The sequence below is a fragment of the Molothrus ater genome, chromosome 1, assembly GCF_012460135.2.
Source record: "Molothrus ater isolate BHLD 08-10-18 breed brown headed cowbird chromosome 1, BPBGC_Mater_1.1, whole genome shotgun sequence".
In the NCBI taxonomy this organism is placed as follows: Eukaryota; Metazoa; Chordata; class Aves; order Passeriformes; family Icteridae; genus Molothrus; species Molothrus ater.
In genome coordinates, this window is record NC_050478.2 from 24,422,418 (window position 1) to 24,435,139 (window position 12,722).

At 38.1% G+C, this 12,722-nt stretch overlaps 1 protein-coding gene across 4 annotated transcripts in view; it reads right to left on the reverse strand.

Annotated features, from left to right (window-relative positions):
- CALCR (calcitonin receptor) overlaps window positions 1–12,722 on the reverse strand; it is a 161,009-nt gene that overhangs the window by 49,592 nt on the left and 98,695 nt on the right. For all 4 annotated transcript variants that reach the window (XM_036400211.2, XM_036400219.2, XM_036400235.2 and 1 more), the window contains exons 3-4: window positions 10,056–10,209; window positions 6,735–6,845 (exon numbers count right to left, since the gene is read on the reverse strand). In XM_036400211.2, the coding sequence (XP_036256104.1) occupies window positions 6,735–6,845; window positions 10,056–10,209 (265 nt within the window). The remainder of the gene's footprint in view (window positions 1–6,734; window positions 6,846–10,055; window positions 10,210–12,722) is intronic.

A 12,722-nucleotide genomic window follows, 5' to 3' on the forward strand; every position in this document is an offset into this window, starting at 1 on the left:
AATCACCCGTCAAGTTTTGGGCCAGTTCCTTTGACCTTTTTAGAGCATTAGCCACATGGGAGTCACTGGAATGTTTGCCCAAGTAACAAAGACAGGATAAGATCATAAACTTATAAAATAATAAACAATTATTTGATGTTTTCTTAGATAGTGAAACAGAGACTTATGAAAAACATGTTTTAAATTCTGACCTTTAAAATAGTGTGAAAAGTCTATCTTGAATTTCTTTTGCTTTTTCTAGCTCTATAATTTGGTTGGTTTTATGCTTAGATTATCAGCATTTCCAGTCATTACAGTTTTACAGAGCCCATAGGCATTTGAACATACACATTTTCATTTTTTGTGGTTATTGTTCCCACTTACTTTTCTTAGTCTGATGATTAATGGTTCTATTAATTTGTAAGATTCATACTCCTAAAGCCTAAAGAAAGGAACTGATCATATGGGTAAGATAAAGATAGTATAGACTGAGTTATTTTACTCTGACTACAAATACATGCTATATAGTGCCCTTGCAGAAAAAAAAAATTAAAAATCCTTCAGAACACAGGATATTTAAAAAATTATTGTGGATTTCAAATAATTGTTTTGGGGGACTTGTTAAATATCAATACGTGCATGAACAATACCAAGAGGAACAGTACATGTTATTTTACATGAAGCTTGGAGATAATTTCAGACTGCCCATGTAGTAATAGCAATGTTCCTTTTACTCATTGCCAGATGCTATCAAAAAGTTAGTTGGAAAAAGTTTTCAGTCACAGATGAAAGATTAATGGTTACGCTACCACGGTACACGGTGTGCAAGCGTTGCACTGATTATCCTGCGAAGTGCACGGCTTTTGTTCATCTGCTACAGAGAACGTATGGCAATGTCATCCATCATCTCTGTACTTCAGTGCCTGGGCAGGCACTCTGCCAGAGTATAATGTGGCCTCTGTAAGCTAGAGACAAACCTTTCACCTCATACTTTTCCTTAAAGCCAGACAAACACTGATCCTACTAAAAACTGATCCTCCTCTGAAAGTGACAATGTCCCATGGATTTCTTTCTGTGATGTGGGAATACACAACTGGGGAATAAGGGCTTTTTACTGTCCATCCTAGTGACTCACACAGGTCAAACATCTCTTCTAAATCTATTCTTTTATACAGAAACAGAGCTGCAATCCAACCACTGTTCTACTGCAAGTTTTTCTAGAGTGACCCAGTAGCAGGTGGGGGATGAACCTGGGCATGCGTTGGTTCTTTGTGCTAAACAGAAGATATGGTAAAATCTGAAAAAATACACACCTGCAAGGATAGGCAAGACAACACTAGCAAGGCAAAATGGATGTTTGGGCTTTGACATTATTGGAATACTGTGTAAACATGAATTTTTTAGGCTCTGTCAGTACCCTATCAGGTTGGATGGGACACTGCTTAGACAGTTTATTATTCAAAGTGGAAGAACAGTGACATCACATTGTAATGATCTCACCTGATTGTAGAACCTTGAAGCTACGTAATTCATTGGCAGCTGTGCAGAATCCTTGCTGTTAATTGAGAGAGATAGACACTTCAAGAACTGTCTGGACAAAATGGATGTGAGCAATCTCATCCAGAAAGGAAGTTTTGTGGGAGCAGTGAAGTGTCTTGAAAGATTAACCAGTAGCAATTATTTCCATGGTTATTATTTGTGCCACTAATAGTGCTTTTATGAATCATAAACTCATTAAAAAACCCTCGGTCATCTACATATAAAAAATACCTTAATATCTCTGGAACAACATGATAGCTCTATCAATCAGGCTTTTCACAATTAGACCAGAGCTATAGCTAGCACATGTTAAAGGAACTAACATCAGTTTTTTGTTTATTGGTGAGTTGTAAGATGAAAGAAGTAAAAAGTTCTCCCCTGTTGCAGTCATGGTCAGCACATACCAGACACTGAATTCTTTGCTATTGTTTGGATAGACCTGTGCAGTGCTTCATTTTGCAGATGAAGGAATAGTTGATGTTGCACATCTGATTTACTCACATCTTCAATAAAATATTCCGGAAAAAACTTTTTCAAAAATGAAAAAAAGTCTCATATAATTCAATGGAGACCCTAGAAAACTTCAATTCCAGTGTCCTAGTAAATGAAGGATTATCATTGTCTTCAGAATGTCTTAGTCAGCAGAACTAGAATGTCTATAAGAGTGATATTGGGCAGTATGGGGACAGGAATTGATTTTTAAAATGCAGCTGTCAAACTTGCTAAGGAACAGGACATAAATACACAGAAGGGTAAGAAGAAAAGAAGAAGCTGGACAAAGAGTTCAGGTTTGTCTTTTTTATGATTGTCTGAATCATATCCTTCAAGGCAAGGAAATAGGACCAGCAGAAATCCAGAACTATCTATTTTAGTTAAATACAGCCAAAATTTAGATTTTGTAGTAGCAAGAGAAGTCCTCTCCCAGTGTCACAGCAGGAAGGCAAGGCATGTTCTTCAATTGTAGGAGGCAACAACACATTAATCATCATGTGATTAATAATCATCTAATTGCCTATGGATGCATATGGATTTGCTTCCAAATTGCACTTCTAGAAACTCTTCTCCTGAAGCTACATGAATTATGAGTAATAGCTTTTAAAAGGGAACTAAGGACAGAAACCCAACAAATCAGAGAACTGAGGGGAGTTTTGCTAAATGCACCTTTGGTTCACAAAGTGGGGTGGATACTGCTCTTAAACACTGCTTTCTGCCAAAACATAGAGAGTGAAGCGGAGATGAAAAGGGGTGTCAGCCACAAAACACTTCCACATTTGGCTCCCTTGCTATATGACTGCACCAAAATAATCCTGACTAAATGCACTGTACAGGGACAGTGAAGTGGGCAATGTAAGGCTCCCTGCCACAAACCCAACAGCCCACAGGTAGCACAGGGCAAGGCTCAGCTCCTCCTGCTGCCCCCAGCAAACCTGCCTTGCTAGAAGGCCATTATATCCACAGTGTACTTTCTTTTCTTCCATTAGTAAGAATATTAACAGCTTGAATTACATACTGCATTCCTCAAAAACTAAACTCCTACCAATTTCAATGTGACCTGGAACCATTTCAGAGGGATTATACTAAAGATTAACCTGTCTAAAATATGAATATAAAATACAAATTGAGAGAATTGCATGTTGGCTGAATAGGAGCATATAAAATAGCCCTGCTCAGAGCTTCACAGCCAGAAGTGGATGAGACAATGAATTTCCTGCTGTCACTGGCATTAAAGCAGTAGGTCTTGTTAGGTTTTCCAGACAAATTGATTTGTTTTTATGCATTATCACATTGTGCATGATGTGCACGGCAAGAAAGAGATTGCTTCTTTCAGAACACATTCCTGTCTAGTAAGAACTGATCTAAGTTCAGTGAAATAGGTGGGACTACACTTGGTAGCTAACTGTGAAGTTGTCAGACAGAAAATGAACAGAGCACTGACTATGTTCTCCTTCACTTTGTTTCTGTGTTGTTTTCTTCAGAATACAATTTCACCTTTTTTTCTTTCTAATATATTCCATCAATTTCTTCTTGGCATCAGTGCTGAATGTTGTTGAGGATCAGATACATAGGGCTGGTATTTGGCACCCATGGATATGGATGAGAGGAGGATTCAATACTAGGCTGACAATAATGTTTCACTTTTCCAATTATGAATGATGTAAGTATGAAAGCAAAAAAATACAGAGGAAAGACATTATTTTATTTCAGGTCTCATGGCCTCTTAGTGAAGTGACATAGCCATCAATTGACTGATACACAGTGGTTTTGCAGATCATGGTGCAGCCAAAAATAACACAGCATGAAATACTTGTTTCAGAAATCCATGGGGTTACTTGCATGCCTAAAATATATACTGAGGTATTTGGATGTCAGGGACTCGATGGGGAGGAAATCTGACAGTCACTACATCATGGAAAATTGCTATTTTTTAGGATGAAGTTTCTGTTTCTCAGCAGAAAAGCTGGCTGTATTTTGTTTTACATGAATAAGGTACCAAAGGAAATAATGATTTGTGATACAAAACCTGATAGACTTCTCAGGACATTCAGTCTGTGCTTTTGGCCACCTGTTAGTGGCAGCCACTTTCATTAGCAGCTGACAGACTTGTAGATACCCCCCTTATTTCTTGTCTCCCTCCTACTCTATTAAGTCTCTGTGTGACAACCAACCACCTGTAAAGCAAGGCTCACTACCCACTGGTTTGATGCCACATCTGTAACGCATGCTGGGTTACTCAACAGCTATTCTAGGAAGGCAGCTCTGGCTCAACCAGGAGATGCTGAGCTGCTGCCAACCTGGGAAACAGGGTTCACTGACCAGGATGCAGGCAAAGAGGCTGACAGGAGAAGAGAAATGTGCCAGAGGAAAATACCGGGTCCAGAAGACCACAGGTATTGTCCCTAAAGAGGATAGCAGAGAGAACAGTAGAAAATTAATTACTGGAGGAGGCTTTTCTTCCAATGGCACTGTACACAGAACAGGAATACTAAAAAAATCCCCAAATTTCAACTTTTAAATCTTGCCAGAAAGAGTAGCTGCCGTATGGACACACTGTGGGCCAGACTTCATGGCCAGCATTTGTACATTAAGGAGTGATTTGCAATCAGTGTACAAGCCACAGGTCTTGGTGTTAATGAGCATTAGTAAGTGGAGTGAGATGCTTCTGTATGGATGTCTTCAAGTGTTTCTTTGAAAAGTGCTGTTGTAGCAGAGCAATTAGTTCAGAATAAGTCACTGGAGACCAACAAGAGGAAAAGCTGAGAGTAGTTGGTTGGGGAGCAAGTAGGAAAGTGGCTCTGAAATCACTCTCATCTATGAAGGATGAGGATCTTTAGTCATTTCTGTGATCACAAGGCTGCCTAACACCCACCTTTGCAGGCACAAGCTGAGCATTGCATGGAGTATACATAAACTAAGACTGTTAATGCCACATATTTTTTTCCTCCTTGAAAACCATGGAAGCAGGGAAAGGAAAAGACTTGTAGTAAATCTTCCTAGTCATAAAGAGGGCTGTTGCAGTGTGGGAGGGATATCATGAGTAAAATGGAGTCTGAAACAGAAGGTACAGACCACATCTTAGAGGCACTTCTAATACACATGCAGGAAAAATCTTGTGCAACCTCAGGATCCAGAGTCTCAGGCTCTCTCCTGAATGTGGGTGTTTCTGTGTGGGAACTGAATTAAGTTTAGCCAATTCTTCTCAAATGTTCTTTTGGAATCTTTTGTGCAAATAGTCTAATGGTTGAAGTACTGGTCCACAGAGAGGGAGACCTGAATGAAAGGCAGTCCTGCAGTTGAGGGTCTCAGCTTCTCAGTCTGTTGTCCCCAGGTGCTCCAATGCAGAGCCATGAGCATGACCCTGCTCCAAGACTCCTTCTTGAAAATTATGACACTGTACAGAAAAGAGATCGAGTCTTGTGAAGAAAGGGCACAAAAGACAAGACCTTATGATTTGTTGCCCATTGTCTGTCTCAGGGGTGTAACTTGCTGTAAAGATGTGTTGGATTGGTCTCAGGGGGTTTCCACAGGAAGTGGATAGTGACCTTGCCACAGAAGCTCACTTTCCAAGCACAAGATTTCTGAGCAAACAGGAATCAAACAGATTTCCTTCAATCCATCCTGTCCAATGCCTACTTCCATGAGAAAGGGGAATGTTCCTTCACTAAAGATTGAATGGAGGTCAGACGGGGTCGGAAGTTAGAAATTTGCTACTTGCTGTGTGAATTCTGTAATTATGGACAGCTTGATTTATGAAGAACAGAAATAACAATCAGTCTGGCTGCTATTATAAATGGGATTCAGCAAAATGTGTACGGGGTTTGATTCAACCTGGAAACTTCTCAGCTTCTAAATAAGCAATAAGCTCAAGAAAATCAATTTTAGCTATTGGTGCTGGATAATTAACTCACAGGTATAGTTTGTTTCCTTCATTTCCAGTTGGGCACATGCATTTTGGGTTAAGCTGGTTGAAAATTTTCAGATTTATACTCTCTCCCTCCCAAATGTTTAATTTCATGATTTTAACTGCAATTGGTGCATTGTGACTATGTCGAATTTAGCATAGTGTGCCATCGAGCACCACCTAGAAGCAACATGTCCTGAGCAAGGAACACACAATTGTGTCTCTCTTCAAACAGTAGTCTTTGCAGAGTTAAACTTGTATCTAATATTTCCTCATATCTATTTAGAAATACTTGCATTGATTTTTTATTTTTTCTTTCAAATATTCTTCAATTACTTCTCTCAGTGTACTTCTAGTATTTGTATGAATAATTCAGCTAAGAACTGAAACTCAGAGACTGAAAGAACATTATTTCTGCTAATCTTCTTTCATAAAACTATATTTTCCAATAAAAACTGAACTAAGAACATACTGATACATATTTCAAGCACATAAGCATCTTCTCTTCATTATAAAAACTTAGAATGAGGTGCTAAGAATATCTTGATGTTATAATTCAGAAGCTGACATTTTCATAAACTAGGTTCCATAAATCCATGGGTTATATTTACATAAATATAAATACATATAAAATATTTTAAAAATTAAAATATGTTAATTATGGAAGCCAAAAGCTTGATGTGTTTTAATTTCAACCAAACTTTCTGAGATTTCACAAAGCTGCAAAAATTTCACTGGATTGAGCACATCCACTCAATGGCACAAGTGTTCTGAAGACATACTTTGGAAGATAAAATGGTAAAAAGAAATACTGTACCAGTTGGATCGAAGTCTGGAAAATAATCTGGACAATTCTGAGCAGTGAGCCTTCCAGCAGGTGTGTCATCCCAGCACAACCAGCCATCCCATGTTCGGTTGCAGAACAGACCTGGACATTTAAGAAGATTGCAAGAGTTAGTTCCACAAAAAGAGTTTACTCCCTCCTGAACCACTCTATTCTAGCCTCTTGAGGATTATTGCTGCCTGCAGACTATCAAGCTTTCTTTTTGTAATATATCCTTTTATTATTGTAACACTCAGAGTGGCATTCAGGTACTAGAAGGTACTTGTTTTGACTGACCTGATGTTAGTGGTGTTCATTTTACCAGAAAGTTACATTTTAAAGCATGTTGGACTGAACTTTGAGTGTAGGGTCCAATCCTACAATTTTCTCTTCTTGAATCTCTTTCTGTCAGCTCTAAGCATGTACACTAGTGGTGCTCAAGGACCTGTGAGACTTCCACTTCTCATTTCACCTTTTGCTGCTCAGTAGGTCTGACAATCAGGCATTTGAAATGTTAAGATAGGAAGCATTTGTGGGGACATCCCAACTAAAAGCAACATTAGCAGAGACAGGTCCCTGCCAGGCTGTTGCCTCGTTCAGCACCAGAGGTCAGTGATGTCACTAGAAACGCAGTGAAGCAGGTGCAAGACAGATCTGTAGCAGGCAGATTCTGCCTGCTGATGTTTGGGTAGGCATGCTGTGATCCTGTCCTCATCATGCCTTTCTGGGAAGGTGGTGCTGTTGAGGCTGTGGGATGTTCCCAGCCCCCAAACAGCAAAATTCGGCTCATTGCTGATCCCTGTTACAGAGATTGTACATGCCATGGTCCTCAGAAATTGTGCTCCAAGGCTGCTTGCTGTAATGTGTAACATGACTCATTGTGGATTTATACAAGAAACACATTAAACTCCCCCTACACTTGCTGGTTATTTTCCATTCAAAACCAGTTTGTGTTGGGGAAAAAGTATTTGTCACCAAGATCATCAGGTTAAAGTGAAATAGAATGAGAAGATGCATTTTAGCTTTTTTTTCACTCTGGGCCTGAGAAAGTATTAAAATGAAGGTTGTTTTTGAAAGAATTGTAATAGAAAGCACCTAATAACCACTGCAAGTTATTAACATATAACAGTTAGTTCCTTCTAGAGCTTTTGAAACTATCCACAGATAAACTTTCTAACTGGAGCAAAAAAGCTGTAAAAAGACATCTGAATTTTTCCAACTTGCACCAATAACTGTTTGTAAGTCAAGTAGTTATTGATTAAAAATAAAAAGCATAAAATTTAAAACCAAATTTTTCCCAGATTAGATCTTGTTCAGAAAAGAAATTTTTATGCACACTTTTTCTTCATTAGCTAAGATTTTATGCACATATATTTTTCAGTTATCAAGTTAAATGTGCAAATGTTACTTGTTCACTTAATTATCCAATCAGCAGTTTGTTATCTTTCCTTCAGGCATTGTCATATTCTTCTATATCTTTGAAATGTATCTGAAAAACTTTTAGGAACATTTTTGTTATACCAAAGAAGAAGAAGGAGTAGAAATCAATTGCAATTTGAGCTTGTTTTTGAAAAGTAGTGCCAAATGGAGTTGGAGGGAAAATCTAGTTTTAAAACTTTAAATCCTTTGCCTGGCCTGATAAAGAAAAATAATCACATAGGTCAACCTATGCATCATGGACTTGTCTTCCAAGGTAATTACCAGGAGATATATATATATATATATATATATATATATATATATATATATATATATATGCTCACATTTATCTTGATCTGTCTATCTATGTATGTATACATATACACCCACATATATATATACGGACACACTGCTGTTCTGGAGGGGTGGTCATGTCCTTCCATGTGACTGAGCTCCTCATTTTACAATGTCTTCAGTTCAGAACACAACTTCAGTGGTGCTGGCACCATTCTGTAGCCACCCAGTACCCTCATTCTGAGTTAAAAATGAATTGAGTGCACGTTGCCATGAACCAACAGCCCCCAATGGCGTCATTTAAATTTAGCTGCCAGCTGAAGGAATGCAGGCTGTCCTCCTGCAACAGCACTGCCCTTGAGAATACTACTAGGAAATCATGTCTTGATACATATAAATTCCCAACTCATGCTGGAAAATCAACCCTTTGCAACTTATCACACAAGGAAAGTGCAAAAGAAAGGTGAATCCAGTGGTTACTGTCAATGGATACAAAAATCGGGTGTTTATAGAGGTGGAGACTAAAAGAGTAATCTAACAAGAAAGAGTAAGTTACTTCCCCTGCAAGTCCAGCAACTAAAAGGCTTATTTTTAACTGAAATATCATTCCCTCTATCCAATAATCCTGTTTAACTGCTTGTGGGTATTATTTGCCTGAATTAAAACCTATGTTAAGCAGCGGAAATCTCTATATTCATCCCCAAACAGTTCTGCATCAAGACCTGATTATCTGTCTTAACATCTAACTCTTTTTTGAGTCTTACAGATCACAGCAAAATTTTTAAGATAAGAGCTGTAGAAATATATTTATTCTTGTATTACAAAAAATCCCACATTATCTGTTTTTGTTAATTGTTTAAAGTATATTTTCCCTTTAAACTATGTCCTTAGTATCTGTTTTTTGCTTGCGGAAGTTTCACACTTCCTGTGATATATTTTTCTCTAGCTCCTCATATCTTCATTCAGATCTACCGTGAAAAAAGTGACCAGAACTCTCAGTCCCAAACAGAAATGCTGTTTTAAGTACAATTTCAGCACCACTATTATTTGTCATTTCCCTTTTTATTAATCTTTGTGTATGTCTTCTACTCAATAAAGATGTTTTACAAACCTCTTTTATAAGTCTCAGTGTTTTATAAACCTCTTTTTCCTATTGTTACTGCTGAATATAGAGTATGTGGAGCTTGTGCTGGTACAGACCACAACACCCAGCAGTCAATACAGAAATTACAAAAAATTGAAACACTGAGTGGAGCAAACAGAACAACATTTATATTTAGGGTTCACAATCAGGTGTGACCTTGATGAGAGCATCAGGGAAATGTTATTCCTGAAGCAAGAACAAGAAAAATTCAAGCAGCAAAGCACTGAGCCAGAAATGTAGGTGACAGAGGGAGGAAGAGCTGTTCATTCCCTGGGCTCCTTCCAGGCTTTTTCCTTTCTTTGCCCTTAGGAGGATGCTAAGTGTGAGTTTGATTACTGCTCGTGGAAAGGAAACTGCACCCTGAGGAAGACTATGTGTTAGTATAGAGAAGAAAATATTTCTTCATAATTCTATAATCACACATGGCAAAATACAGATTCTTAAAAAATCTTTTTTACCTTTTTTCTTGTATGGAGGAGCTCTGTTCATCCTCTCATAACATTTGAACTGTGAATCTATTATCTTCTGCCGTATGACTGAATTTTCAGTTACTACAGGCTCTAATGTAGTATCAGTATAATTTACAGCAGAAGAAAGACTTGGAACAATTCTCTGTATGGAAAGGAAAAGCTGTTAGTACAACTGGATAAACAAAGAGGATTAAATTTATAAAAAGTGAGGGCAAGAAATTTCTATTACTCATTCTTGAAAGGCCTTTTATTTTCACATATGTTTATCATTATGATGGGCCTTGTACTACTTGCAAAGTAAATGCTGAATTTTATTAGTTTACCTCATGAAAACACAATCTTTTAACCAAGCCATTTTTCTTGGTGAAGAGACGGTCATTAAATACTTGATAAAGTCATCAAAATCTTTTCATTTATTTTAGTGTCTGCAAGAGAATTTTCTGTTAAACCCATGTATTTCTGTTCACTTGTGCTGATTTAACTCTATACAGTGCAGACAAAATACCTTTGCTTTGAGCTTCTGCAACAGTTAAGGTCAAAGAACGTAGAGTTTAAACATCAATACCTGACCTTAGCTCTTAGTTAAGTACCTAAGAAGACCTTGTAAATTTGATAGTCTAAATAGCAAGGTCCTCTTTGATATAGTGGCATCTTCTGAATGATCCCATTCTGAACTGCCTGCCTGTTAAAGGAAAGGATCACTGCCTTTGGAAGGCAAAGATCTCAGCTAGAGAGGTCAGTTATGCTCTTTTGCCCTTTTACCTTCCATCCATCCATCCATCCATCCATCCATCCATCCATCCATCCATCCATCCATCCATCCATCCTGCCCTCAATCACTCCACCCCTCCTTCCCTCCCCGCCTTGTACAGCTGAGGTCTGTGAGCAGAAATGAAAGTGTGGAGCTTTAGTTTGTTCTGTTCTGCCTCAATCCTGTATCATGACTCTTCTTTGCTTGAGGGTGATAGTAAAAAATGAGTTCCTCTGCTTCCCCACTCAAAAGCAACATTGCTGTAGCACTTTCCTAGCATGACCTTCTGTTTTCCCCTATATTATGTGGTACTAAAACCATCACAAACACATTTAGATTCATTTGCAGGCTGCTTCAAAATCTAGGACTCTCATAAACACACAAACTTGACCTTTTTTAGCAGCAAATGCTAATACAGAGATCTTTAGGCATGCATTTGTAGTTGTTTGAACTTAAAACATGACAGGTTTGAAAATTCAAATATCTGCTTACATCTTACATTTTGCTGCCCTTCTTTATGTCACATCACAGGCAATTGTATTCCATCAATACATTACTTTTTCCCCCCATTTGCATGCTAAATCACCTTTGTAAATACATGGCAAAACCAGTATGTTTGACTTCGTTGAAAAAAAAGCCATTACTTTTTTATGATACTTCTGTACGAAACCTTGTAAACTTAATCTTTTTATACTCTTAGATCAAATCAATTATGCTTTTCTAATCTCATCCCATCTCATCTCTTTTGACACAGATGTTTTCAACTGTATACACCTGCTAGCTGGAGGACATGGAGGCAGTCAATCTTGTACTTAAGTAGGTGCTTGAAATAAAGTAGGAGGAATAGGAATGAAAATATTTTCTGGCAGAGATAATTTTATATAAATTTTAGATGTATGTATACATCACCGTCTCCCCCTCCCCCCAAGATATATTTGAACAATGAAGCCATTTGGAACATTTCATCTGGCCACCCAAGTGAAAAATTTAGTATCAAGAAAGTCAGAACAGGAAATACAGAAGCAAAGCCAAACATCACAGACCCCTTAGCTTTAACAAGACTAAGGGGAGCAGCTGGAGTCCCCAAGTATAGTTTAAAAACCAGCCAAGCAAAATCCTAAATCCAGCACAGGAAAGTGGAGATGAGGTTCTTCAGACAACCTCATCTTTGTCTTAGCCCTTCATGTCCATGCCCATGACACAGGCTCTGGTGCTTCTCTGAAGTGATTAGTAGATACCGCATGGTAATTTTTTCCATTCTTATTTTGAATAATACCTCAGTTCCAAACTGTTTGTACTCAAGACAGAAATACCAGTTTCATCACAGGATGCTAGGAGGACTTCTGTGGCAATGCCTTTCTTCTTGATAATTTCTCTGCAATTCTTGGCCAGTTTGGGAATACATCCATACGTGGGATGATGGTTTTGAGGGATGAAACACAATTTGGATGCTAAAGTCACAGTACTCTTATATTTTCGTTACTTGCAGTGTGTAATTCCTGAAGAAGTTGGCTCTTATTTGGTACAGTTTAATGAGAATATTCTGATCCTTGGAGGTAGAGAGTACCTGTGATGGTGGATAGATTAAATGTCTTGCATTGTGCACAAAATTATGTAGGATTGTTCAGCCATGTAACCAGGAGGCCCATTCTATTGCCTGTGCACAAGGCAGTCGTGGAGCAGCTGAAGTTGCCAGTGAAATTTCTACTGCCCACATTTAGACCAGAAATTCACTCAGACAGATAAAAATATGGATGAGTTGGGTCACTAAAACTCATCAGTGGAAATCACTTAATGGCCTCCAGTAAAATGAAAGCAAGTTTGGATAAAAGTTGGAATAACACTAGATTTATAATTGTCTCTGTCCTAGGGTTACTTATGATGCTTGTATCCCCAATTTTCTG